Here is a 26,781-nt window from a genome sequence, read left to right as displayed (position 1 = left end):
GACTCACTAATGCAACCTAATTCCCTACAACCAATGCTCTGATACCAAATGTAATGCCCTGTACAAAACCATCATGTACGAATCATCAACAACAGGATCATTACAAGGTCAAATACTATATGCTGTTTAAAAACAAGTTTGCATTCATGAATAAAGGTGACGTTGGTTAAAACGTCACCTTTATTCATGAATGCAAACTTGTTTTGAAACAGCATATAGTATTTGACCTTGTAATGATCCTGTTGTTGATGATTCGTACACGATGGTTTTGTACGGGGCATTACATCAAGGACCTGAGAAAAACATAGAAAATCTGTCAACGAAAACGTTGAAGAAATCATAGGTTTAGTAAGTAAGTTGTATTGAACCACAAGATTTAGTATAAGTTGATTATCCAAATCGTTTATATTCCAAAGGTGTTGTTTGTATCACGAGCACCCAATTATCAAGGCTTTACTGAATGGTACCTCTGAATCATAGTGCTAGAACCTACACTATACACGTTAAAATTACATTTCATTCGCCAACGGTAGCGAACTGTCCGAACGAGGGTTCGTCAAACCCGTATGGCCACACAACATAATTTCGCGCTTACACCCTGCAAGTGTAACTAATGATAATTGAATTGAGGAATTTTGTTCTAACTCGTACGTGGAATGTTTGTTTTCGTACTTGTGTTCAAAGTATAAAAGTATAAACCGTATGTGTTTCTCATCCCATAATTTAAAAGTATAAAAGTTGTTGAAAAGATGGGACTATGATCTCACCTTGAGTGCACGAGTATAAAGGTACTTCACAAAGTAACGTGTGCAAGAATGAATGCTAGTCTTGACCTAAACAAGTAGGTCGTATCAATAACGGTAAAACACGGTCGGTCAAAGTTGTTCATTTAGTCCTATGGCTCGTTACGACTCGATTATATAGCATGTGAATCAAGTTGTCAAGTTTCATGCAAGAATCAAGTATAAGGGAAAGGTTATAACGATTAAATAAAGTATTAGTTAAGTTTGAATAAAAGTCAACTTTGGTCAAGTCAAAGTCAACAAAAAAGTCAACACATTCGGGTCAGGTCTCAGACAATTTTTCTGAGCTAATTTATCATATATGAGCATGTTAATACAAGTTACATGTTAATCGGAGGTGCGTAGCATAGTTGACCTAGTCACCACTTTGGCTACTTGACACGATTAGTCCCTCAAGTTTAAAAGCGGGTGCGTGAATTAAATGAACGAATCATTTTGAATATGCTAGAGTAAACGAGAGATGTTATAATTAACTAACGGAAATATTGAAAACGCTAGTTAACGAAAGATACGAATTTAGATAACGAAAGATGTTATTTAAAGAAAAAGACGGGTGTTAAAATAAATTAACAGAAAAAGGCGGGTAATTACATTACCCACACCTTAAAAGAAATTTCGTTCCGAAATTTAGTTGGAAGTAGTAGTTGTTGTTTATTCCTCGAGACCTTGCGTTGTCAATCTCTAAATGGATAAGGATACTTCTTTATGTTTGATACATGGAATGTAGGATGAATGGAACTTAATTGAGTTGGAAGATCTAAACGGTAAGCAACGGGTCCAATACGCTCTAAGATTTCAAAAGGACCAAGATATCGCGAATTTAGCTTTCCACGTTTCCCGAAACGGATTACACCTTTCCAAGGTGTGACTTTTAACATTACACGATCACCCACTTGGGATTCGAGAGGTTTACGTCTAACATCGGCATAGCTCTTTTGGAGACTACGGGTCGTCTTGAGCCTTTCTTGGGTTTGAACGATCTTAACGGTTATTTCACGAGTGAGTTCAGGTCCTGTGGGTTGCTTGTCGCCTACTTCGGTCCAACAATTAAGAGACAACATTTGCGGCCATATAAAGCTTCAAAAGGTGCGGCGTTAATACTCGAATGATAACTATCATTGTAAAAGGAATCGACTAAAGGCAACAATACAAGTTCGTAATATGTCTTCCGGGGTTTGAATCGTATGTTCGCTTGATCTGTCGGTTTGTGGATGATACGTGGTACTCATGTTTAAACGTGTTCCCAAGGCTTCTTATAAATCTAGAAGTGAAATGAGCATCTCGATTCGAGATAATTGACGATGGCACACCGTGCTGGAATAGAATTCCTTCAATGAACAGTTGTGCAAGTTTTCCCATCTTGTCGGTTTCTGAATACGTTTGATAAGATTATTCCCCCTTCGTGGTGAATACTGGTATAGTGTGTGGAGTCTCTCTCCATTGAGAGATTGGATGATAAGATTTCCTTATACGAAAGTATGAGCGTAATGATAGGAGGAGTTTTCATTTTTGATATAGCCGCATTGCGCATCTTGTGGTCAAATGTTAAGACTTGGTGGAAACGAGATAGTACACGTAGTTATATATGTTTTGGAGTTGAGTAGTAGCTGGCCATATATCAGAAGCATAAGGACGATAAGTCAATGAAGGAAGAGGTATCCTTGGATTGTGTGTTATCTTGGGTTTCGGTAATATAAGAAGACAACAGTGAAATAACAGAGTTATGTAACGTGGTACGTGGTGATGAGAAGGTTGATCGAGCCCCATAATTAAGTATCCAAATTTCTTTTGGGGCTATTTGAATTCAGGCCTGCATCAACGTTTTCCATAACGACAGCTGATGCATATGCTAAAGCTAAAGCAAGAAAAGCCCTTTTATCGATCTTGATTATATGCCGTAGTACCTACGCCTCACCTGGCCTGCGAGCGGCTGCAAAGGCTCACAATGCCCCTTTTTAATAAGTTAGTTAGGACTTTCCTGCATCTGGAGCTTACGTTAGAAGAGAAAAAGGGGGCTAGGGTGAGCTGAGGGGGGACAACGTAAGTGAGCGAATGTGTGTAAGCCCAGTCAAACATAACTGTTCTAGGCGGGATGGGCCGCCCACCTTTGAATGGTGTTGGTCCTACGGACTATGAACGGATTCACCCTCTGGCCTCTGGGCACGTCGGAACCGCATTTGATGGGGGGCTCTCACAGGTCTACTCGCCAGTGTCTTCCTTCCACAAGTTCTACCTACTCGACATTAGCTGTATCCCATACCTCCCCATATCGTATTTAACTAAACCCTATCCCTCACTTTGACTGTTCACCATATGTGTATCGTACCGACCCCCTATCATACGTACAATAATTTCTTCCTTCTCCCCATGTCACTCATTCACATGCGGGTTGACCCCGAAGGCCGAATTCTATGGTAGAGAACGCTGTAATAATAATTGGGCCATGAGAGACTTTTTTAAGTATTGCAAAAGAAAGGGTCCAAATCCTGAAGGAAGCTAAAAAGCGCTGTTTGATGAGCCTGCGTAGTACGCTAAGCGCAGGTGTAGCTCCCCATGGTGTTCATTTAAGTTCTCATACATCCCGCTACGGTTTGGCTTGGTAAACAACTATTTCTCTTTCACCCAGGGGAACGCGACAATCAGAGAAGAGGTAAGGGTAATGTTACAATGAATGAGGATTGGTGTTGAAAGAGGGCTTACTCTCCTTATCGTATCGAGAGAGTGTTAAAAGTCAACTAGAGGACTCCATGCTACTGGTCTAAAAACGGAGAGAGGAATTCCTCTAAGTCGTATGATCAATGTTAATAATATTTCTCGATGCTAATAACAACCCTACATTGATCCACCGAAGGAAGATCAATGAGATAAGGGTTAACCTTTCTAGTCCTTCCTAACAAGTCTCATAACAACTCGTCATTGATGACCGATGGGAAAACAATGAAAGAAGGGTTGACCCGTTATAGGAACTGGTTGACTTAAGACAGAATGGCTTTAGTCAACGCTTATAAACCAGTTATATGAACAGGTTGACTTAAGAAAGAATGTCTTTTGTCAACTTTCATGTATGTTAGGACCAAAACCCTTTTTAATAAGGGTGCGAAGCAGCCAATAGCAGTCTGTTCTCGCCTATCGATAGATAGCAGGTTGCTTCCAAGCTCAAACCAACGGAACGTACCCTTGTTTAATTAGAGATTTTAATTTAAATTTAAAAATCAATAACAGGTAATTTGACAAAGTTTCAAGAACTTGGTACTTAATTATTTTTTCAACCTCCATCATCTATGAACAAATAAATGTGAGTGGTTAATCAATCAATCGATCCTTAATATTAACATGTCTTCAAATAGGTACCACATATATACACCACATCTTATTTTTTTTTTCTAATGACAACTCTTAAAAGTGGATGATTATTTACAATGTATAAACACATTCCAAATTCTTTAATGACATTACTCATTAGGTCCATATTTAGAAAAATCCTTTTTTTTATTTATGCACATTCATTCATTTATATTGAATTAAATTAAGATGCAATGAGGTTTGATATACAGAATTGTAAGTAAGCAAATTACCACTTTGTTATGAATTTAATTAATTTTGTAAGTGTTTAGAAGCAAATCTAATCTTTGAAATATTGCAACCTACTGGTATTATGTTATATTGAGCATTTGAACTTTAATTGTGTTATTTTACTAAGTATTATATAATGTAATTTAATTCAACAACGAGATTGAGCTGTTTACTTGCGGATTTGTTAGCAATTTTAGAAGATTTTCAATTGTCATAATATCTTGATCAACAACTTTTATAACTCAGACTTTAGAGATTTTCGCTCAAAAAGACGTGAAAATGAGTTTTAAAGTGCGTACGTGTTTAAGGGGTAAACGGTATAATCACGGTTGTTGGTTGAATTTAACTAAAATCGAGTTAACAAGCAAAAAAAAAACTGTTGAATCGAACGAATTTTAGGAATTCACCGTTTGGTGTGTTGTTTTGTTTATATGATTTTTTGGAGCATCTGAGTTTTTGAATCAAATTGGGCGTCTTATTAAACGAGCAACACACACCATGCGTGTTGCTGGTTGGTTTGTGTGTGGTTGTGTTTACACTTGCGTGTCTCCTTAGATACTCGGTGACCACGCATCACACATCAACCTGCACGCTCTGTGCGTGATACGTGGTGCATGAACAGGGGGCAAGATTGCAATTAAAAAAAATTATGGGCATATCGTCAAACACTTTACGATTTAGATGTATTTTGAAAAATTTCCCCTATTTGTATGCATCAGGAAAAAACTAAAAAAAAATAAAAAATAAAAAATAAAAATAATATTGTAATTGTAATAAGATAGTACAAGATAAGATTAATAATAACTGACCAGTGACTTTCGAAGTTTTCTGACAATTTCACCAACACGTCTTCATGGAAATTAATTAGTTTATACCCTCAACTTGAACAATATACAAGGTTTGAAATATAGTTAATTAGTTTCTAGAGTAATTAGTTCTGCTTCTTTTATCGATTGATCAGCCAAGAGATCTCCCTACTTGAACGGTTATTTTTAGGATTTTGCAAGGATACATTTATTAATGTCATCTTCTTCAACTTCATTCGATCAAAAGAAGTTTAAGTATGATGTTTTTTTAAGCTTTAGAGGTGAAGATACGCGTAAGACCTATGTAGATCATCTTTATTACGCGCTTATACAAAAAGGCGTTCGGACCTACAAGGATGACGAGGAGATCAAGCAAGGGAGAAAGATAAGTGATGAGCTCATCAATTCAATTCAAGAATCAAAATTATACATAATTGTTTTCTCCAAGAACTATGCATCTTCATGCTGGTTCTTAGACGAGCTTGTCAAGATTATGGAGTGCCAGAAGGCAGCAGACCAGAGCGCTTGCCCGGTCTTCTAAGCAGTGGAGCCCACCGAAGTCCGCAAACAAATCGGCCAAGTAGGAGATGCATTTACCAAACATGAAAATGTAGAAACTGTTGGGAAATGGAGAAGGGCTATGGAAGAAGTAGCTGGTCTTGCTGGGTGGGAGTTAAAGACAAATTATAATTGTAAGAATTTAATTGTTGATGTCTTTCTTTCCAAACTCAATCGAGTATATATACAAATACATGGGCTTTGCCTACCATGTCCTACAAGTACAAATCTATTCTATATATATCGAGATACACTTTGAAATAGAATACAAGTCTAATATTATAGAAGATCTCGGAATATCTATCTAATATAGGTCACTAATACACCCCCGCAGTTTCAGCGGGAGGAGGCCGGATGCTGAAGATGTCTGCAATTTGAAAACGTGAAGGGACGTGAAGAACCAGAACTTCACCGCGTGCAACTTTTTCACGTACAAACTGAATATCCATTTCAATATGTTTGGTACGTTGATGCTGAACTGGATTGCCAGAGAGATAAATATCCGAAATATTGTCACAAAAAACAAGAGTACAAAGTGGGAGTGGACAATGTAATTCTAACAGGAGATTTCGGATCCAACATGTATCAGAAACAACATTCGCAACACCACGATACTCAGCCTCTGCGATGGAGCGAGAAAGAGTTGGTTGCCGTTTCGACGACCAAGAGATTAAATTATCACCAAGATAAACACAATACCCAGAAGTAGAGCATCTCGTATCGTGACACCCGGTCCAATCGGCATCTGTATAAGCAAGAAGAAGACTTGTAGGTGATTTATACAAATGTAAACCATAATCAAGCGTGCCCTGTAAATACCGAACAATGCGTCGTAAAGCATGTAAGTGTGACTCCCGTGGATCATGCATATGTAGAGAGACCTGTTGGACGGCATAAGAAATATCCGAGCGAGTAAAAGTCAAGTACTGTAAAGCCCCCGCTAGACTGCGAAATTTGGTTGGATCATCAACAGGATTACCATCGGTGGAGCGTAACTTAGGAGCAGTGTCCACTGGAGTACGTACTGGGTTACAATTTAGTAATCCAGCATGCGTAATGATATCCTTGGCATACGTTGATTGGTTTAAGAAAAGACTATTCGAATGTCGAGTGATGGCAATACCCAAAAAGTAGCTCAACGGACCAAGATCCTTCATGGCGAACTCCTGTGCTAATAAATCAATGATGGAGAGTCGTAGCTTAACATTGGAAGTAGTAAGGATAATGTCATCAACGTAAAGTAATGGATGATCCATGTCGGAACTATTGCAATAAATAAACAGAGAATTATCACCTGTAGAGTTAATAAACCCAATCCTTTTGACGAAACCTGCAAAACGTTGATACCAAGCACGAGGAGCCTGTTTAAGGCCATATAATGACTTCTTAAGAAGACATACATGGTTGGGAAATTTAGGATCGCGAAAACCCATCGGTTGATGTATGTATACCGTTTCCTGCAAATGACCATGTAAGAAGGCGTTCTTGACGTTGAGCTGATGAATCGACCATGAACATGAAACAACAAGTGATAGTACAGTGCGAATATTAGTAGGTTTAACCACTGAACTAAAAGTCTCATAGCAATCAACTCCAACTTGTTGTGACCTGCCATCACAAACCAAACGAGCCTTATAGCGCTGAAAAGAACCATTAGAACACATTTTATGTTTAAACACCCACATAGATCGTATGCTATTCATGTTATTTACCCGTGGTACCAAAACCCAAGTCTTATTATCAATTAAAGCATTAAATTCATCGGTCATAGCCATTTTCCAATTAGAGTCAAGTAACGCCTCTTTGGGAGTGCGTGGGATAGCAGATAGAGAGGTGGAAACGGAGAGATTGAAGGGAGTTTTGGGCTTGTATATACCTGACATACTACGATGTGACGATTGCTCCAAATCTATATGGACAATACGTCATTCATTGATTTCATTGCGAGGTATTTGACCTCTATATGATACGTTTTGTAAACATTGCATTCTTTTGAAAAGGCACACCATAAATGAATATTTAAATCAAAGGTTTTAGACATCTGATGATTTCTACATATAGACAATCACCGTAAATAATAGTTTACAATAGTACTTCCATTGACAATGCAGTTAAAATAAGATACATGGTGATGATTTGGTGAATGCAACGTTTCCTTGAAAAATATGCCATGTACGACTCCATGCACATAGCTTGTCTAACATATAAGCAAACAGCGAAAGACTTCTAGGAAACCTGAGAATAAACATGCTAACAAGTGTCAACATAAAGGTTGGTGAGTTCATAGTTTTAGTGTTTCGCATAATCTGTATATAAAGGTGGATCACAAGATTTCAGTTGTTTCATCCAGAAACGTTTATCAAAATATTCTATAAGATTGAGCACCCTGGTAACTAAGCTTTAACGTCTATCTAATAAGTACCCCCGTGTTTAACATGCAACCAACATGTACGATACACTCAAATAGCATACATCTGTTTTATAGTTCAGGCTAGGGTTTCTATACCTGGAACAGACGGGGATGTCATGTAACATCCCACCTTTTTCCGTTTTCTTTTCCGTTATACTAATTTAAACTCTGTTATATGTTACAACATCTCCCGTTAATACGCGTTTTAAAATATTCCGTTTAGGTATTTTTCGCACCCGACTACAAACTCGAGGGACTAAAATTGACACGGGGCAAACTAGTTGACTAGGTCACCTAGTCTACCCCAATTACCACCATTCAACCATCTCTCACTCTCTCTCTCTTTCTCTCTAGCAAGAACACACCCAATTTCCAAATTCATTCATTCATCATCTAAATCCGGATTAGGGAGCTAGCAACCAAATAAATTACATATTCTTGATCCTCTCATCATCCTCTTCGATTTGATGCTAACTACTTCGATTTTGGGTAACATTTCTAAAACACTAGATTTCTTTAAATTTGTGTTCTTGACTTAAGAGTGTGTTAATTAGTGTCTATGGCTCATTGTGATGTCGTGTATGTAATTTGTATGCTCGATTTGTTGTTTTTGGTGTAACTAGCTTGAATATGAAAATTGCTTGCTTAATCTTTGATTTTGGATGATTAAAAGTTGTTTAATTGTTAAAGTTCATGTATTAAATGTGTTACTAGCATCATTAGCTTCAAATTGATGTGTAGGTTGATTAAGAAAACTTCAAAAACATGATTATTGATTTTGAGATGTTTGACTAGGGTTTGATAGTTCTTGACATGAATTTTTGGATGCTTGAATGTCATGGAATGTTAATTGTTAGTGTTTAGTAGTAATGTATGCTTCATTACCTTCAAAACGGCATATCATATGTGTGAATTGGTTTCCCGAAACTCAAAATGCAATTGATGAACTTGAAACTTAGGAAATGGACTTTTATTGTTCGCTTGATGAGATTTCGGCTATTGTAAATGATGTTATTGTTGGACCATAAGTGCTTAGTTGTATTCCTCGTCAAAATGCCTTTCCAACGATATATGATAGGTATTATAAGTGTTTGCGGGTCAAGAGTTGGGTTGGAAAAGGTTTTGGTTCGTGCATACTTTGAAAAACTGACCAGAATTCTCTGCCCAGATGGTGGCGCGGCGCGCCCCATCCCCGCGCGGCGCGCAGATGTGCCTGGTCAGATTCTGACCTCCTCGTCCCATTTCACGTGAAATGTTTGATGACCTACGGACCTCCGATTCACATGAAACTTGTTTTAATACACTTGTATATGAATAATTAGCATAGAAAAATAGTCCGGGACCCGACCCGAACGTGTTGACTTTTTCGTTGACTTTGACCGACCAAAGTTTGACTTTTTGTCAAACTTAACCAAATGATTATGCAACCTTCCTAACTTGTTTATATACTTGTACCTTGCATGAAACTTGACAATTTGATTTCACATGCTACATAATCGAGTCGTAACGAGCCATAGGACTAATTGAACATCCTTGACCTATCGTGTTTACCGTTATTGATACGACCTATTTGTTTAGGTCAAGACTAGCACTATCCTTCGCACACGTTATTTTGTGAAGTACTTTTCGTACGTGCACTCAAGGTGAGATCATAGTCCCACTTTTACTCTTTTTGAACTTATATTTGGGATGAGAAAACATAAACGATTCTTTTGAACTAAGTGAACACAAGAACGGGAAAACAAACATTCTACATACGAGTTTAGAACAAAAATCCTCAATTCGATTATCATTAGTTACACTTGCCAGGTGTAAGCGAGAACTTATGTTATATGGCCATATGGGTTGACAACCCTCATCTTTGACGGTTCGCTACCGTCTACGGATGAAATATATTTTCGAGAATCAGTGTTTGTTCTAGCACTATGGATGGGGTATACAATGGATGGAATGTTAAGCTTTGATAATTGGGTGCTCGTGAAACAAACTTTTGGAATGTATTACTATTATTTCATTGATGCAAATCTTGTGGTTCACTTGTACTTACTTACTTAAACCTATGATTTCACCAACGTTTTCGTTGACAGATTTCTATGTTTTTCTCAGGTCCTTGAACGATACATGATACATGCTTCCGCTCATTATTTTGATACTTGCATTGGATGTCGAGTATACATGCATACATGGAGCGTCTTTTGGATACTTTTAAATTGTGTCGCATAAGTTTCATTTGTACTTAAAACTTTGTATCGTAACTTGTGGTGGAACTATTCTTGTAAAACTTGAACAACCTTTACATTTGAAATGAATGCGACATATCTTTTGGTCAAACGTTGTTTTAAAGACTTATGACCACGTAACGGGACCTAAGTAGACGGCGCCGTCAATGACGATTTGGTCGGGTCGCTACAGATGGTATCAGAGCGTTGGTTGTAGGGATTTAGAGTTCATTAGTGTCAACCCCGAGTCATAGGGTACATTGGTGAGTCTAGACTACAACCGGCATATAGACTTGAAGTAGGAATTACTTGACTACTTGTGCATTTATACTCGAACGCTTCTACTCATATCTACTCTTAGTTCATCTTAATCTCACGTTGTTTAATTTGATTGACGCGCCACCTTGACTATATGAAATGATGTCGAATGCACATATGAATCAGGGTAATATAATTTCCGGGATTATATTACGGTGACTCATATGAACGTTCCGACATTATGACATAAAGAATTTAAGGCGAGTCGAGGAAAAACTTCTCTTTATCTTTATTCTATATCACGGTTAGTATTATTGAGAATACTAATCAATGATATTCTTGTGTCTTGAAGGAACAATGGCTCCTCGTCGTGTACGCCGCAATGAAACTCCCGAACAAGCTCTCGAACGGATGATAGCCACCGCCGTAGATGCGGCCATGGCCGGTCACTCATCCAACAACAATAATAATAACAACCACAACAACAACAACAACAACAACCAAGGAGTTGGTCATAAGGCCAACGATTGTAAAAGTGCCACTCCCGTCGCTCGAAAGTGGCCCAATGCACCAAAGACGGGCACTTGTTACGAATGTGGCCAAACGGGTCATTATAGAAATGCATGCCCAAAGAAGAAAGATAACCCCAATACGCGCGGCCGAGCTTTCAACATAAACACCGAGGAAGCCCGGGATGACACTGAACTAGTCACGGGTACGTTTCTTCTCAACAATTCTTATGTCTCTTGCTTATTCGATTCAGGTGCCGATAAATGCTTTGTATCCAAGACTTTGACTCATTCTTTTAGCACTCCACCTCTTCCATTAGATACCACTTATACCATTGAAGTGGCTAACGGGAAACTATTAAGTGCCGACACATATTACCGGGGGTGTACGATAAACATTTTGGGTAAGGAATTTGAAATTGATTTGATACCCATGGAACTAGGAAGCTTTGATGTAATAATCGGTATGAATTGGTTAGTCAAAACGAAATCTCACATTCTTTGTGATCTTAACGCAATCCGAATTCCTATCGAGAATGGTGAACCTTTGATCGTCTATGGCGATAAGAGTTGCACCGGACTCAACCTCGTTTCGTGTGTTAAAGTTAGAAAACTACTCCGTAAGGGTTGTTTTGCGATCCTTGCTCACGTTAAGAAAGTCGAGTCCGATGAGAAGCACATCGATGATGTGCCAATTGTTAGTGACTATTCCGATGTATTTCCCGACGAATTGCCGGGTCTTCCGCCTCATCGACCGGTTGAATTCCAAATCGATCTTATTCCGGGAGCCACACCCGTAGCGCGTGCACCATATAGACTCGCTCCATCTGAAATGCAAGAATTGCAAAGTCAAATCCAAGAACTACTTGATCGTGGTTTTATCCAACCTAGCCATTCACCTTGGGGCGCTCCGATTTTGTTTGTTAAAAAGAAAGACGGATCCCTACGAATGTGCATTGATTATCGTGAACTAAATAAATTGACGGTTAAGAACCGATATCCTCTTCCTCGCATCGATGACCTCTTTGATCAACTACAAGGGTCTTGTGTATATTCGAAAATCGATCTCCGCTCGGGTTATCATCAATTGAGGGTTAAGGGGGAAGATGTCTCCAAAACCGCTTTCCGAACTCGTTATGGTAGTTATGAATTCCTTGTCATGCCATTTGGTCTCACTAACGCACCGGCGGTGTTCATGGATCTTATGAACCGCATGTGCAAACCGTATCTCGATAAATTCGTTATTGTGTTCATCGATGACATATTGATCTATTCTAAAAATGAAGAAGAGCACGAACAACATCTCCGACTTGTGCTTGAACTTTTAAGACAAGAACAACTCTATGCCAAATTCTCCAAGTGTGAATTTTGGTTAAAGGAAGTTCAATTTCTTGGTCATGTTGTAAGTGACCAAGGTATTAAAGTCGATCCAACGAAAATCGAAGCCATTAGCAAATGGGAGACTCCTACTACTCCTACTCACATTCGTCAATTTTTGGGTCTCGCCGGGTACTATCGTAGATTCATCGAAAACTTCTCTTTGGTTGCACGTCCTCTAACCGCATTAACTCACAAGGGAAAGAAATTCATCTGGGCGACCGAACATGAATCCGCATTCCAAATCTTGAAAACGAAGCTAACCACCGCTCCTATCTTGTCACTTCCCGAAGGCAATGATGACTTTGTTGTATATTGTGATGCCTCGAAACATGGTTTTGGGTGTGTATTGATGCAACGAACGAAAGTCATTGCTTATGCTTCTCGACAACTCAAAATTCATGAACGAAACTATACGACACATGATCTCGAACTCGGAGCCGTTGTCTTTGCACTTAAAATGTGGAGACACTATCTTTACGGGACCAAGAGTACTATCTTTACCGACCACAAAAGCCTCCAACACATTTTCGATCAAAAGCAACTAAACATGAGACAACGAAGGTGGATTGAAACCTTAAACGATTACGATTGCGAGCTTCGTTACCATCCCGGGAAGGCAAATGTAGTAGCCGATGCCTTAAGTCGAAAAGAAAGAGCGGTGCCTCTTCGTGTCCGAGCCTTAAACATCACCATCCACACAAACCTTAATATCCAAATTCGGGTAGCCCAAGATGAGGCTCTCAAGGATGAAAACCTTTCACACGAGCTCTTGAACATTCTCGTCTCTCGATTCGAAATTTGGGAGACCGGACTCCGATATTACGCCGGAAGGATTTGGGTGCCTAGTTATGGGGACCTACGAAGCCTTATTTTAGATGAAGCCCATAAGTCACGATACTCGATTCACCTCGGTGCCAATAAGATGTACCACGACCTTAAACAACTATATTGGTGGCCGAACATCAAAAGGGACGTAGCTACTTATGTTTCCAAGTGTTTGACATGTTCCAAAGTCAAAGCCGAACACCAAAGACCGTCCGGACTACTTCAACAACCCGAGATCCCGCAATGGAAGTGGGAAAGGATAACGATGGATTTTATCACCAAGCTACCAAAAACGACGGGCGGTTATGATACCATTTGGGTTATTGTTGACCGTCTCACCAAATCCGCACACTTCCTTGCCATGAAAGAAACGGACAAAATGGAGAAACTTGCACAACTTTACATTAAGGAGATCGTAGCCCGACACGGTGTACCTTTATCGATTATCTCCGACCGAGATGGCCGTTTCGTTTCTAGATTTTGGCGTACATTGCAAGAAGCGTTGGGAACGCGTTTAGACATGAGCACCGCATATCATCCTCAAACCGATGGACAAAGCGAACGTACAATTCAAACCTTAGAGGACATGTTACGAGCTTGCGTGGTTGATTTCGGAAAAGCTTGGGACAAGCACTTACCTCTCGCCGAGTTCTCTTACAACAATAGTTATCACGCGAGTATTAAAGCCGCACCTTTTGAAGCGCTATATGGCCGCAAATGTCGTTCACCTCTTTGTTGGGCCGAGGTAGGCGACGTGCAAATCACCGGACCCGAACTCATTCACGAAACCACCGAGAAAATCGTTCAAATCCGAGATAGGCTTAGGATGGCCCGAAGTCGTCAAAAGAGCTATACCGACAAACGACGCAACGATCTTGAATTTCAAGTCGGTGACCGAGTAATGTTAAAAGTCGCACCTTGGAAGGGTGTAATCCGTTTTGGGAAACGCGGGAAGCTAAATCCGCGGTATATTGGTCCTTTCGAAATCTTGGAGCGTATTGGAACCGTTGCTTATCGTTTAGATCTTCCGCCTCAATTGAACTCCGTTCATCCTACCTTCCATGTATCTAACTTGAAAAAGTGTCTTGCCGAACCCGATATCGTCATCCCTCTCGAAGAACTTACTATTGATGACAAACTTCATTTTGTGGAGGAACCGGTTGAAATTGTGGACACCTCCGTCAAGACATTGAAACAAAGCCGAATCCCGATTGTCAAGGTTCGTTGGAATGCCAAAAGAGGACCCGAGTTTACTTGGGAAAGACAAGATCAAATGCAAAGGAAGTATCCTCATCTATTTGTGAATTCAGAAACGCAAGATCTCGAGGAAGAAACAACGACTACTACACCTACTTAAATTTCGGGACGAAATTTCTTTTAAGGAGTAGGTAATGTAACATCCCACCTTTTTCCGTTTTCTTTTCCGTTATACTAATTTAAATTCCGTTATATGTTACAACATCTCCCGTTAATACGCGTTTTAAAATATTCCGTTTAGGTATTTTTCGCACCCGACTACAAACTCGAGGGACTAAAATTGACACGGGGCAAACTAGTTGACTAGGTCACCTAGTCTACCCCAATTACCACCATTCAACCATCTCTCACTCTCTCTCTCTTTCTCTCTAGCAAGAACACACCCAATTTCCAAATTCATTCATTCATCATCTAAATCCGGATTAGGGAGCTAGCAACCAAATAAATTACATATTCTTGATCCTCTCATCATCCTCTTCGATTTGATGCTAACTACTTCGATTTTGGGTAACATTTCTAAAACACTAGATTTCTTTAAATTTGTGTTCTTGACTTAAGAGTGTGTTAATTAGTGTCTATGGCTCATTGTGATGTCGTGTATGTAATTTGTATGCTCGATTTGTTGTTTTTGGTGTAACTAGCTTGAATATGAAAATTGCTTGCTTAATCTTTGATTTTGGATGATTAAAAGTTGTTTAATTGTTAAAGTTCATGTATTAAATGTGTTACTAGCATCATTAGCTTCAAATTGATGTGTAGGTTGATTAAGAAAACTTCAAAAACATGATTATTGATTTTGAGATGTTTGACTAGGGTTTGATAGTTCTTGACATGAATTTTTGGATGCTTGAATGTCATGGAATGTTAATTGTTAGTGTTTAGTAGTAATGTATGCTTCATTACCTTCAAAACGGCATATCATATGTGTGAATTGGTTTCCCGAAACTCAAAATGCAATTGATGAACTTGAAACTTAGGAAATGGACTTTTATTGTTCGCTTGATGAGATTTCGGCTATTGTAAATGATGTTATTGTTAGACCATAAGTGCTTAGTTGTATTCCTCATCAAAATGCCTTTCCAACGATATATGATAGGTATTATAAGTGTTTGCGGGTCAAGAGTTGGGTTGGAAAAGGTTTTGGTTCGTGCATACTTTGAAAAACTGACCAGAATTCTCTGCCCAGATGGTGGCGCGGCGCGCCCCATCCCCGCGCGGCGCGCAGATGTGCCTGGTCAGATTCTGACCTCCTCGTCCCATTTCACGTGAAATGTTTGATGACCTACGGACCTCCGATTCACATGAAACTTGTTTTAATACACTTGTATATGAATAATTAGCATAGAAAAATAGTCCGGGACCCGACCCGAACGTGTTGACTTTTTCGTTGACTTTGACCGACCAAAGTTTGACTTTTTGTCAAACTTAACCAAATGATTATGCAACCTTCCTAACTTGTTTATATACTTGTACCTTGCATGAAACTTGACAATTTGATTTCACATGCTACATAATCGAGTCGTAACGAGCCATAGGACTAATTGAACATCCTTGACCTATCGTGTTTACCGTTATTGATACGACCTATTTGTTTAGGTCAAGACTAGCACTATCCTTCGCACACGTTATTTTGTGAAGTACTTTTCGTACGTGCACTCAAGGTGAGATCATAGTCCCACTTTTACTCTTTTTGAACTTATATTTGGGATGAGAAAACATAAACGATTCTTTTGAACTAAGTGAACACAAGAACGGGAAAACAAACATTCTACATACGAGTTTAGAACAAAAATCCTCAATTCGATTATCATTAGTTACACTTGCCGGGTGTAAGCGAGAACTTATGTTATATGGCCATATGGGTTGACAACCCTCATCTTTGACGGTTCGCTACCGTCTACGGATGAAATATATTTTCGAGAATCAGTGTTTGTTCTAGCACTATGGATGGGGTATACAATGGATGGAATGTTAAGCTTTGATAATTGGGTGCTCGTGAAACAAACTTTTGGAATGTATTACTATTATTTCATTGATGCAAATCTTGTGGTTCACTTGTACTTACTTACTTAAACCTATGATTTCACCAACGTTTTCGTTGACAGATTTCTATGTTTTTCTCAGGTCCTTGAACGATACATGATACATGCTTCCGCTCATTATTTTGATACTTGCATTAGATGTCGAGTATACATGCATACATGGAGCGTCTTTTGGATACTTTTAAATTGTGTCGCATAAGTTTCATTTGTACTTAAAACTTTGTATCGTAACTTGTGGTGGAACTATTCTTGTAAAACTTGAACAACCTTTACATTTGAAATGAATGCGACATATCTTTTGGTCAAACGTTGTTTTAAAGACTTATGACTACGTAACGGGACCTAAGTAGACGGCGCCGTCAATGACGATTTGGTCGGGTCGCTACATGTCAAGCCCTATGGATCCATATACTACTACTCGCGCCCACCAGTTCTTATAACTGGTAGTTAACAGTTACCAAAGCTAAGGGATTTTCGGTTCAAACTCAGTATAGAATTTAGTATGTACTTGTATCCATTGTGTTTTAAAATAAAGTGCATGTATTCTCAGCCCAAAAATATATTGCAAAAGCAATTAAAAAGGGAGCAATGAAACTCACCTTAGCAGCATATAAAGTTGTTCATCAAAATGTGATCGAAACTCGGATTACCAATTAATCGTAGATCTCAACCTAGAGAACATATGTTGCTCAATAAATGTCTATCAAGCTAGGTCAGGTCATAGTGTATCACAATCTTAATGCTCGAGATCGACATACAAAAGTTATCCAAAGTCGTTTCAAAAAGTCAATTTTGACAATAGTTCAACAAACGAGACGTACCTTATATAAGAATTCATTTACTCGGCTGGTAATATTTAAAAATCCATTTTATCAATCTTGTAAACAAGTTGTTTAAATCTTAATTGGTAATTTCAATTAACGTCAATCATAATTCAGTTGATCATATCTTTTAATCCGTTCATTGAAACTATTCGATATCTAAATAAAAAGTTATTGATTTTTCGTCAGCTTTCCAAAAACATGTATATCATATACCTTTTACCAGTAATATATGTATTTACTTCGTGATTCATCATAATTGTTTAACAACAAAATTTAGCATACAAGCATACATAAATATATATACTCAAGCACTAGACATGGATACACAATTAATATATAAAAGATAAGATATGAATGCTTACGTATCAATATTGTGATTTAATATTGTAGGAAAGTACATAGACGCAACGGAGATGATAAACACTAGGTTTGATTCAAAAATATACCCCCGAACATTACCCATAACCTCATTGGCTATAACCCATAATTTCCTTAGCTCTATCCCGCTTGAAAACTATTTTGAAAGTGACACGCTCATAACCTCGTAGTAGTATTTTATGTATAATACTAATTAATAATATTAATAATAATAAGATTAATAATAATAATAATAATAATAATAATAATAATAATAATAATAATAATAATAATAATAATAATAATAATATAAATAAAATGAATAAATACCTACGAAGTAATATATATCAGAGAAAAGAGTGTGCCACAAACGAACTGAAAACTTCGAAATTTATAGACCTGGCCTGAAATAGTACCCCATGCGATCGCATGGGATTTAGCCTTCTTGGCCATGCAATCGCATGGCTAAGGGATCCAGCTCACATTGTTTTAACATTTTGCTTGTTGACATGTTTTTATAATATAAATATAAATATAATATATTTAATTTATATAATTAATTATATATTATATGAAATTCACGTGCATAGTTGATTTGTAATTTTTGTTCCGATAAGTCGTACGTCATCACTCGACTTATGTCCCGGTTCCGGTTTTTCGAATGTCCTTTCGTACATTTAGAAAACTTGCATTTCACGTTTCGTGTCACGTACCTTTGTCAAAATATAGTCTTAAATTATCCATAAACTATACCACTCAAAGTATATCTTAATCTTTCGAGTGTTTTGGTCATTTACTTCTATAAATCATTATCTCGTTATTTGTTAAAATACATTATAAAATAGTGTTTTACTGTAGCAAATAGTGATTTTCGAAAACACTGTAGCTTTTCGGGTATCGTAGCAATTCAAAAATACTGTAGCAAATTAGTGTTTTACTGGTTCATCTTATACGTTTTAGTTAACTTATCTAAATATCAATCAGATAATCAAACTGTAACAGACTGAAACCCGGGCTAGTTATAAGTGGACTATTTTGCCCTTAGAGTTTGTGCTTAGTCTTAAGTGCTTTTTATTTTAATTATTTTATTAGTGTTTTATTATAATTGTGTTGTGATCAGTTTGTGACACGGGTCCCAGAACAGGTTTGTTTATTTCAATTGGACCTCGTTTGGGTTATCTAATCCTGTGCGAAAGATATCAGATAACTGGTAAATACCTGTGTGTGATGGGGTATTGTGTTTAACACAAATATATAAGCTTTGACCTGCTCATTTTGTGATGTTTCCAGAAAATTCATTCTTTACTCCCGTACCTAACTTTCACCTCTTCAAAAACCCTAATCCTTAAACATTGATCTTGAGCTCAAATTGTGTTAGAATCGTGTTTGTTATCGTTTACTGAGTCTATCAAGGTAAGTAACATGTAATTTTGTATTCAATTCGTTGTTAAATTCATAGTTTTGTGTGAGTTTTGTAAAAAGCTTTAATTTGTGTCAAAACAAGTGATTTAAGTGTTGTTATGGTTAAATTGTTGTGGGTTTTGAGTCTAGAACAAGTAGTGAACAAGTTGTGGTCGATTTTGGTGTTTAAAACGAGCTCTAGATCGAGATTTGAGGATTTCATCGTGAAGTCCGTAGCCTTTGTTCAGTTTCTGAGGAAGATGGACACAGTCGGCCGACTGTCGGTCAACAGTCGACCGACTGAGGGTGAACCGACCGATTGTTGAGTGAACCGACCGACTGTTGAGTGAACCGACCGACTGAGATTTACCTTCGGCCGATTGATTTAATACCAAGTGAATTGACCCACTGGTAAGGTCAGTTGACCGGTTGTATCGACAGTCGACCGACTGTCAGTGTCAGTCGACCGACTATGTGCAGGGCAGAATGTTTTATCAAAGTGCCTTTTTCTAGCCGTTATGCTGCCCGTTTATATTTTGGTGTTCTGGATGTAAATTTTGAAAGTGCATAAGTGTTAAGCATGAAAATTTTAGCGGACGCATTTTTTTTTTACTAATTTGCTATAATTCGCTGTCAGTGTGTCTAATCTTGATGGGAACACTATTCTAACTTGGTTTTTGCTGTTCTCAGGAGATAAGGACAAGGAGGAAGCTCAGAAATAATAACTGAGCAGTTGCTGGTAATTGGTGAGTGGTTCTATCTACGGATAGAGTTTAAGTAGCATATCACGCTACTGTGGTTGACTCTTTTACCATGCATAGTGTAGGAATTGCGATGATAGAATAATATCGTTTACCTGATGTTGTATGTGAATTATGTGTACACTGTGTGAATGGCACCAGTCGGGCCTAGGGAGACTGGGCACTCGAGACCGTGCCTAGGAGAGGTTAGAGTCCGTATGAGGTCAACCGTTCCTAGGGGAGGTTGGGTCCATAGGCTACTGATTGTGGAGTATAGTGTGAACGATGCATCCCCTGCATCTGGATAACTATACTGTGAATTGAGTAGCAGGGACTATCGGTAGACTCAGGCCTGATCAGCTGAGAGTCGTGTGCTCGTACAAGCCGCCGATCCTCGTATTGTCTTATTGTATGCTAGTTGGTAGTTAGCAAGTGTTGTTGTTAGTATATAGCTTGTGTGTGGCTTAAGCTATATCTGTTAGATAGATTCCATTCACTTAGCGGTGCGCCAATCCCCCACATGTTTCCCCTTTGCAGGTTTAGGTACTGCTAGTTGGGATGGGTATTGATGCAGAAGATATTTTTGACAACCCAACTCTAATGTGGACTTTTGTATAAATAATGTTTTGTAATAACGTAACACCGTTGTGTAAACTTAAACGTAATTACACGGATTAATGTAATAACGTGACATATATAGTGTTTGTAAATAAAGTCTTCCGCTGTGTGTCTAAAAAAAAAATGGCCGGTGTTACAAGTTGGTATCAGAGCATGGTTTGGCAGCAAGTACGTGTGCGTATTTTGTTCCCAAACCCTGGGGCAAGTCAAACATGTCTGTGGGAGTGGGGGGCTAAGTGAAAATAGGATATACGTGTGTTAGTTGTGATTGAACTAACTGATATCCACTAAGCTTTTGTGTAAGCTATTTTGTAGCACAGGTATGGCTGATAGAAACGCAACTGGCCCATCCAACCCCGGAACATTCAGAGCACCAGAAGAGGGTGTTGAGTCTGATGATGATCAGAATAGTTACATCCTTCAGTTAGAAAGTAAGCTAAAAGAGGCTGAAGACAAAATTAATGAGCTTGAATTAGTGAGGCATTCTGGAAATGATGATACACCACCTGGATTCCCAACTGCGCAATCCCAAACGATACCTAATGCGCACCAGAACCAGTATCAGAATCAAATACCTAACCAATACTATATGCCACCGCAAAACACTTTTACCTACCAAAATCCCATGATGATGAATCCATACCAAATGCAAATGTTTCAACAACATTACATATAACCACCCAAAAGATGTACTTATAAGAACTTCCGTGATTGAAAACCCTCCGAGTTTTCTGGAAGTACCGATCCGACTGTAACTCTCAATTGGTTGCGAGATATAGAAAGGGTATTTGAAGCGTGTCAGTGTGAACCTGAGCTGAAAGTAACATATGCTAGTCGACTGTTGAAAGGTAGGGCTATGATTTGGTGGGATTCCTTAATTTCCAGTATACCGAAAGAACAAGTGAGTATGATCACTTGGGAGCAGTTTCATGGGAAGGTGTGTGAACAATATTGTAATCCATTTGATATGAACCGAATCAAGACTGAGTTTCTTGAAATGAAGATGACACCTCAAATGACGATCGACGAGGTAGTAGAGAAGTATATGGATAAACTGAGGTTTGTACAACAGTGAGTGCCAGATGAAGCGTCTCGTATACAGAATTTTGTTAATATCATTTTGCCAGAGTACCGAACTTTTGTTACAACGGCTACGTCATTGTCTCAAGCGGTTGTGATGGCTAAGATGGTAGAAAGTGATGTTCAGGCCGCCAGAAACAGAATGTTTGGTAATGTGCTACAACAAGGTGGGCAAGTATCTGGTCAATTAGGATCTAAATCCAAGAAGTCTAGTGGGTTTAAATCGAAGGGTAAAAGTGGTCAGAGTAGTTCTGGGTCGGGATCAGGTAAAGGTAATTGGTGTCACACATGTCGATCTTCTCACAGTGGTCAGTGTTTAGAGGCTACAAGAAGATTCTTAAAGTGTGGTGTTGTTGGGCATGAGTCTTCAGCATGTTCGTATCCAAATAGTGTGTGTTGGAGTTATCACAAACCAGGGCATCGTGCAGTTAGTTGTCCGTCGAAGAGTGGTAGTTCTGGGGCAGGATCAGGGGCGCGTTCGGCATCAGCCGGAGGGTCAACTGCCTCGAGTAGGCAGAAGAGGAAGAACTCTCCAACAGTAGAGGCTAGAGCTTTTCAGATGTCAGTTGAGAATGCCGTGGCAACCGATGAAGTGATCACCGGTATGTTTCTAATCAACTCAATACCTACTCGCGTATTGTTTGATTGTGGTGCCAATAGGTGTTTTATGTCCCTAGATTTCTGTGCTAAGTTGAATTTACCAGCTACTGTGTTACCCAAGCCGGTTAGTGTAGAAGTAGCTGATGGTAAGACCACACCCGTCACAACATATGTGTCTGGGGTTTGTATTGAGATCGAAGGGAAGTCTTTCCCGGTGACTTGTCTAGTGTTACCTATTCCTAGCTTTGATGTAGTATTAGGAATGGATTGGCTGAGCTCGCTTAGGGCTAATATTAAGTGCGATAGGAAAATGATTACCTTTCGTTCGATCAATGGAACCCGTGTTGTGGCCCGGGGGGAGCGGGGCGGGTATAATTTTCCGTTGATAACCATGATGAAAGCGAAAAAGTCTATGGGAAAGGGTTGTGATTTGTTTCTTGCGTATGTGATTGATGCGAAGAAAGAAAAGTGAACAGTGGCTGATATTCCAGTAGTATCAGAATTTCCCGAAGTGTTCCCAGATGAGTTACCAGGTCTGCCGCCTGTAAGGGAAGTCGAATATAAGATTGAGTTGGTTCCTGGAACAATTCCAGTTTCAAAAGCTCCATACCGATTAGCGCCGTCTGAAATCCGTGAAATGATATCACAGATTCAAGAGTTATTAGATCGTGGGTCTATCCGACCGAGTTCTTCACCGTGGGGTGCTCCGGTATTGTTTGTTAAAAAGAAAGATGGGTCAATACATATGTGTATTGATTATCATGAATTGAACAAAAGAACAATGAAAAATAAGTATCCTTTACCTCGAATAGACGATTTGTTCGATCAGTTACAGGGTGCTTCATTATTTTCCAAGATAGATTTACGATCCGGGTATCATCAGGTTCGTGTTGCTGAATCAGATATACCGAAAACAGCATTCAGAACTAGGTATGGTCATTATGAATTTCTTGTCATGCCGTTTGGGTTGACGAATGCGCCAGCAGTCTTCATGGATTTAATGAATAGAGTGTGTCGTCCGTTCTTAGATAAGTTTGTGATTGTGTTCATAGACGATATACTAGTGTATTCAAAGACAGAGAGTGAACATGCTGAACACCTGAGACAGGTTTTGAATTTGCTGAAACGTGAGCAGCTATTTGCAAAATTTTCGAAATGTGAATTTTGGTTACGTGAAGTGCAGTTTTTGGGTCATGTGATTTGTGCTGAAGGTATAAAGGTTGATCCGATAAAGATAGAAGCGGTAATGAATTGGAATTCTCCGAAGACTCCGACTGAGATTAAGAGTTTTCTGGGATTGGCTGGTTATTATCGCAGGTTTATCAAAGATTTTTCTAAAATAGCGGGTCCGTTGACTAAGTTGACTCGTAAAGGTGTAGCCTTTCGATGGACTGATGAACAGGAAAAAGCTTTTCAGATTTTGAAACAGCTACTGTGTCAGGCACCAGTGTTAGCTTTACCAGAAGGTTCAGACGACTTCGTGGTATACTGTGATGCGTCATTTGCTGGGTTGGGTTGTGTCTTAATGCAGAGAGATAAAGTAATCGCCTACGCCTTGCGACAGTTGAAAGTTTATGAGAAGAATTATCCAGTGCATGATCTTGAAATGGCTGCAATAGTGTTTGCTTTGAAACTGTGGAGACACTATTTGTATGGAACCCATTGTGTTATTTATACAGATCATAAGAGTTTGCAATATCTTCTCACAGAAAGAATTGAATATGTGTCAGAGACGGTGGCAAGAGTTGATCAAGGATTATGATTGTGAAATTAAATATCATCCGGGTAAGGCAAATGTGGTTGCAGATGCGCTAAGTCGTAAAAAGTCAAGTGAAAATGTGAAATTCCTTCGTTTGAATATAACTCCAGATTTAATTAACAGCTTAAGAACCGTTCAGACCTGTGCTTTGGAGGACGAACATATTAAATCTGAACAAATGATCAAACGAAAAGTGGACTTAATTGATGACTCACGTGGACTAAAGACTTTAAACAATCGTGTTTGGGTGCCTAAGCTTGGAGATTTGAGGGATTTAATTATGACAGAAGCTCACAAATCCAGATTGATAGTACATCCGGGTAGTAATAAGATGTATCATGATTTGAAAACAGTGTATTGGTGGCCGACAATGAAAACAGATATCGCTCGATATGTCGAAAAGTGTCATATTTGTGCTCAAGTGAAGGCAGAACACCAGAAACCTTATGGTTCATTACGTCAGTTACAGATTCCATAGTGGAAATGGGAACATATAACGATGGATTTTGTGACCAAACTACCAAGAACTCAGAAACGACACGATATGATTTGGGTAATAGTGGATCGTCTAACTAAAAGTGCTCATTTTCTTGCTACTCGTGAGACAACTTCGTTAAGTGAGTTAGCCGATTTGTATGTGAAAAAAATAGTTAGTCGACATGGTGTGCCGTTATCGATCGTTTCAGACAGAGATTCCAGATTTGTGTCAAACTTTTGGAATAGTCTTCAATAGAATCTGGGTACACGTGTGAATTTAAGTACAACTTATCATCCTCAGACAGATGGTCAGATTGAAAGAACGATACAGACTTTGGAGGATATGTTAAGGGCTTGTGTGTTAGAATACGGTGGTTCGTGGGATACACATTTGCCGTTGGTTGAATTCGCGTATAATAATTCATATCATTCGAGTATAGGGATGCCGTCCTATGAAATGTTGTACGGTCGTCGTTGCAGAACTCCGACTTGTTGGTTAGAAGCTGGGGAGAAACAGTTTGCAGGTCCCGAAATTGTTCAAATGACAGCTGAAAAAGTTGCAATTGCGAGAGAAAAGTTGAAAGCCTCTAGAGATAGGCAGAAAATGTATGCTGATCCGCGTAGACGTCCGGTAACCTTTAATGTGGGTGAACGAGTGTATCTAAAAGTTTCGCCGTGGAAAGGAGTTATCAGATTCGGTAAACGTGGTAACTTAGCACCAAGATTTATTGGTCCATTTAAGATCAGTGAAGTGTTGAATGATCAGACTGTGGTGTTAGATCTTCCGCCAGAGTTAGCCGGTATTCATAATACATTTAACGTGTGTTATCTTCGTAAGTGTAAAGTCGATGATGAAACGCAACTCCTTCCTTTAGAAGATTTAAGGGTCGATTTGAATAAGAAATTGGTGGAAGAGCCGGTCCGTGTAGTTGACCGAAAGGTGACTAAGTTGAGAAATAAAGAGATACCGATGGAGTTGATCGAGTGAAAACACAGTTTGGGTTCTAATCTTACGTGGGAAACGAAAGAGTTGATGAGAAACCGCTACCCTCATTTGTTTGACCAAGACCAGATTCTGAGGACGGAATCTCCTTAAGGGGGTGGATTTGTAACAGACTGAAACCCGAGCTAGTTGTAAGTGGACTATTTTGCCCTTAGGGTTTGTGCTTAGTCTTAAGTGCTTTTTATTTTAATTATTTTATTAGTGTTTTATTATAATTGTGTTGTGATCAGTTTGTGACAAGGGTCCCAGAACAGATTTGTTTATTTCAATTGGACCTCGTTTGGGTTATCTAATCCTATGCGAAAGATATCAGATAACTGGTAAATACCCGTGTGTGATGGGGTATTGTGTTTAACACAAATATATAAGCTTTGACCTGCTCATTTTGTGATGTTTCCAGAAAATTCATTCTTCACTCCCGTACCTAACTTTCACCTCTTCAAAAACCCTAATTCTTAAACATTGATCTTGAGCTTAAATTGGTGTTAGAATCGTGTTTGTTATCGTTTACTGAGTCTATCAAGGTAAGTAACATGTGTTTTTGTATTCAATTCGTTGTTAAATTCATGGTTTTGTGTGAGTTTTGTAAAAAGCTTGAATTTGTGTCAAAACAAGTGATTTAAATGTTGTTATGGTCAAATTGTTGTGGGTTTTGAGTCTAGAACAAGTAGTGAACAAGTTGTGGTCGATTTTGGTGTTTAAAACGAGCTCTAGATCGAGATTTGAGGATTTCATCGTGAAGTCCATAGCCTTTGTTCAGTTTCTGAGGAAGATGAACACAGTCGACCAACTGTCGGTCGATAGTCGACCGACTGAGGGTGAACCGACCGATTATTGAGTGAACCGACCGACTGAGATTTACCTTTGGCCGATTGATGTAATACCAAGTGAATCGACCGACTGGTAAGGTCAGTTGACCGGTTTTGTCGACAGTTGACCGACTGTCAGTGTCAGTCAACCGACTGTGTGTCCAGGGCAGAATGTTTTACCAAAGTGCCTTTTTCTAGCCGTTATGCTGCCCGTTTATATTTTGGTGTTCTGGATGTAAATTTTGAAAGTGCACAAGTGTTAAGCATGAAAATTTTAGCGGACGCATTTTTTTTACTAATTCGCTGTCAGTGTGTCTAATCTTGATGGGAACACTATTCTAACTTGGTTTTTGCTGCTCTCAGGAGATAAGGACAAAGAGGAAGCTCAGAAATAATAACTGAGCAGTTGCTGGTAATTGGTGAGTGGGTCTATCTACAGATAGAGTTTAAGTAGCATATCATGCTACTGTGGT

General features: G+C 38.9%; 1 protein-coding gene and 1 pseudogene across 1 annotated transcript in view; one reads left to right on the top strand and one right to left on the bottom strand.

Moving 5' to 3' along the window:
• LOC139842094 (uncharacterized) overlaps positions 1–2,879 on the bottom strand; it is a 47,183-nt gene extending 44,304 nt beyond the window's left edge. Inside the window, exon 1 of the mRNA XM_071832269.1 lies at positions 2,799–2,879. Within this exon, the coding sequence (XP_071688370.1) occupies positions 2,799–2,879 (81 nt within the window). The remainder of the gene's footprint in view (positions 1–2,798) is intronic.
• Positions 2,880–5,396: 2,517 nt separating this feature from the next.
• The window catches only part of LOC139842093 (TMV resistance protein N-like), a 283,902-nt pseudogene continuing 262,517 nt past the window's right edge, over positions 5,397–26,781 (top strand).

The sequence above is a fragment of the Rutidosis leptorrhynchoides genome, chromosome 4 (genome assembly GCF_046630445.1).
Source record: "Rutidosis leptorrhynchoides isolate AG116_Rl617_1_P2 chromosome 4, CSIRO_AGI_Rlap_v1, whole genome shotgun sequence".
Taxonomy (NCBI): domain Eukaryota; kingdom Viridiplantae; phylum Streptophyta; class Magnoliopsida; order Asterales; family Asteraceae; genus Rutidosis; species Rutidosis leptorrhynchoides.
The sequence above is the reverse complement of the archived record's forward strand: the minus strand, read 5'-3'. Positions and strand labels throughout refer to the sequence as shown.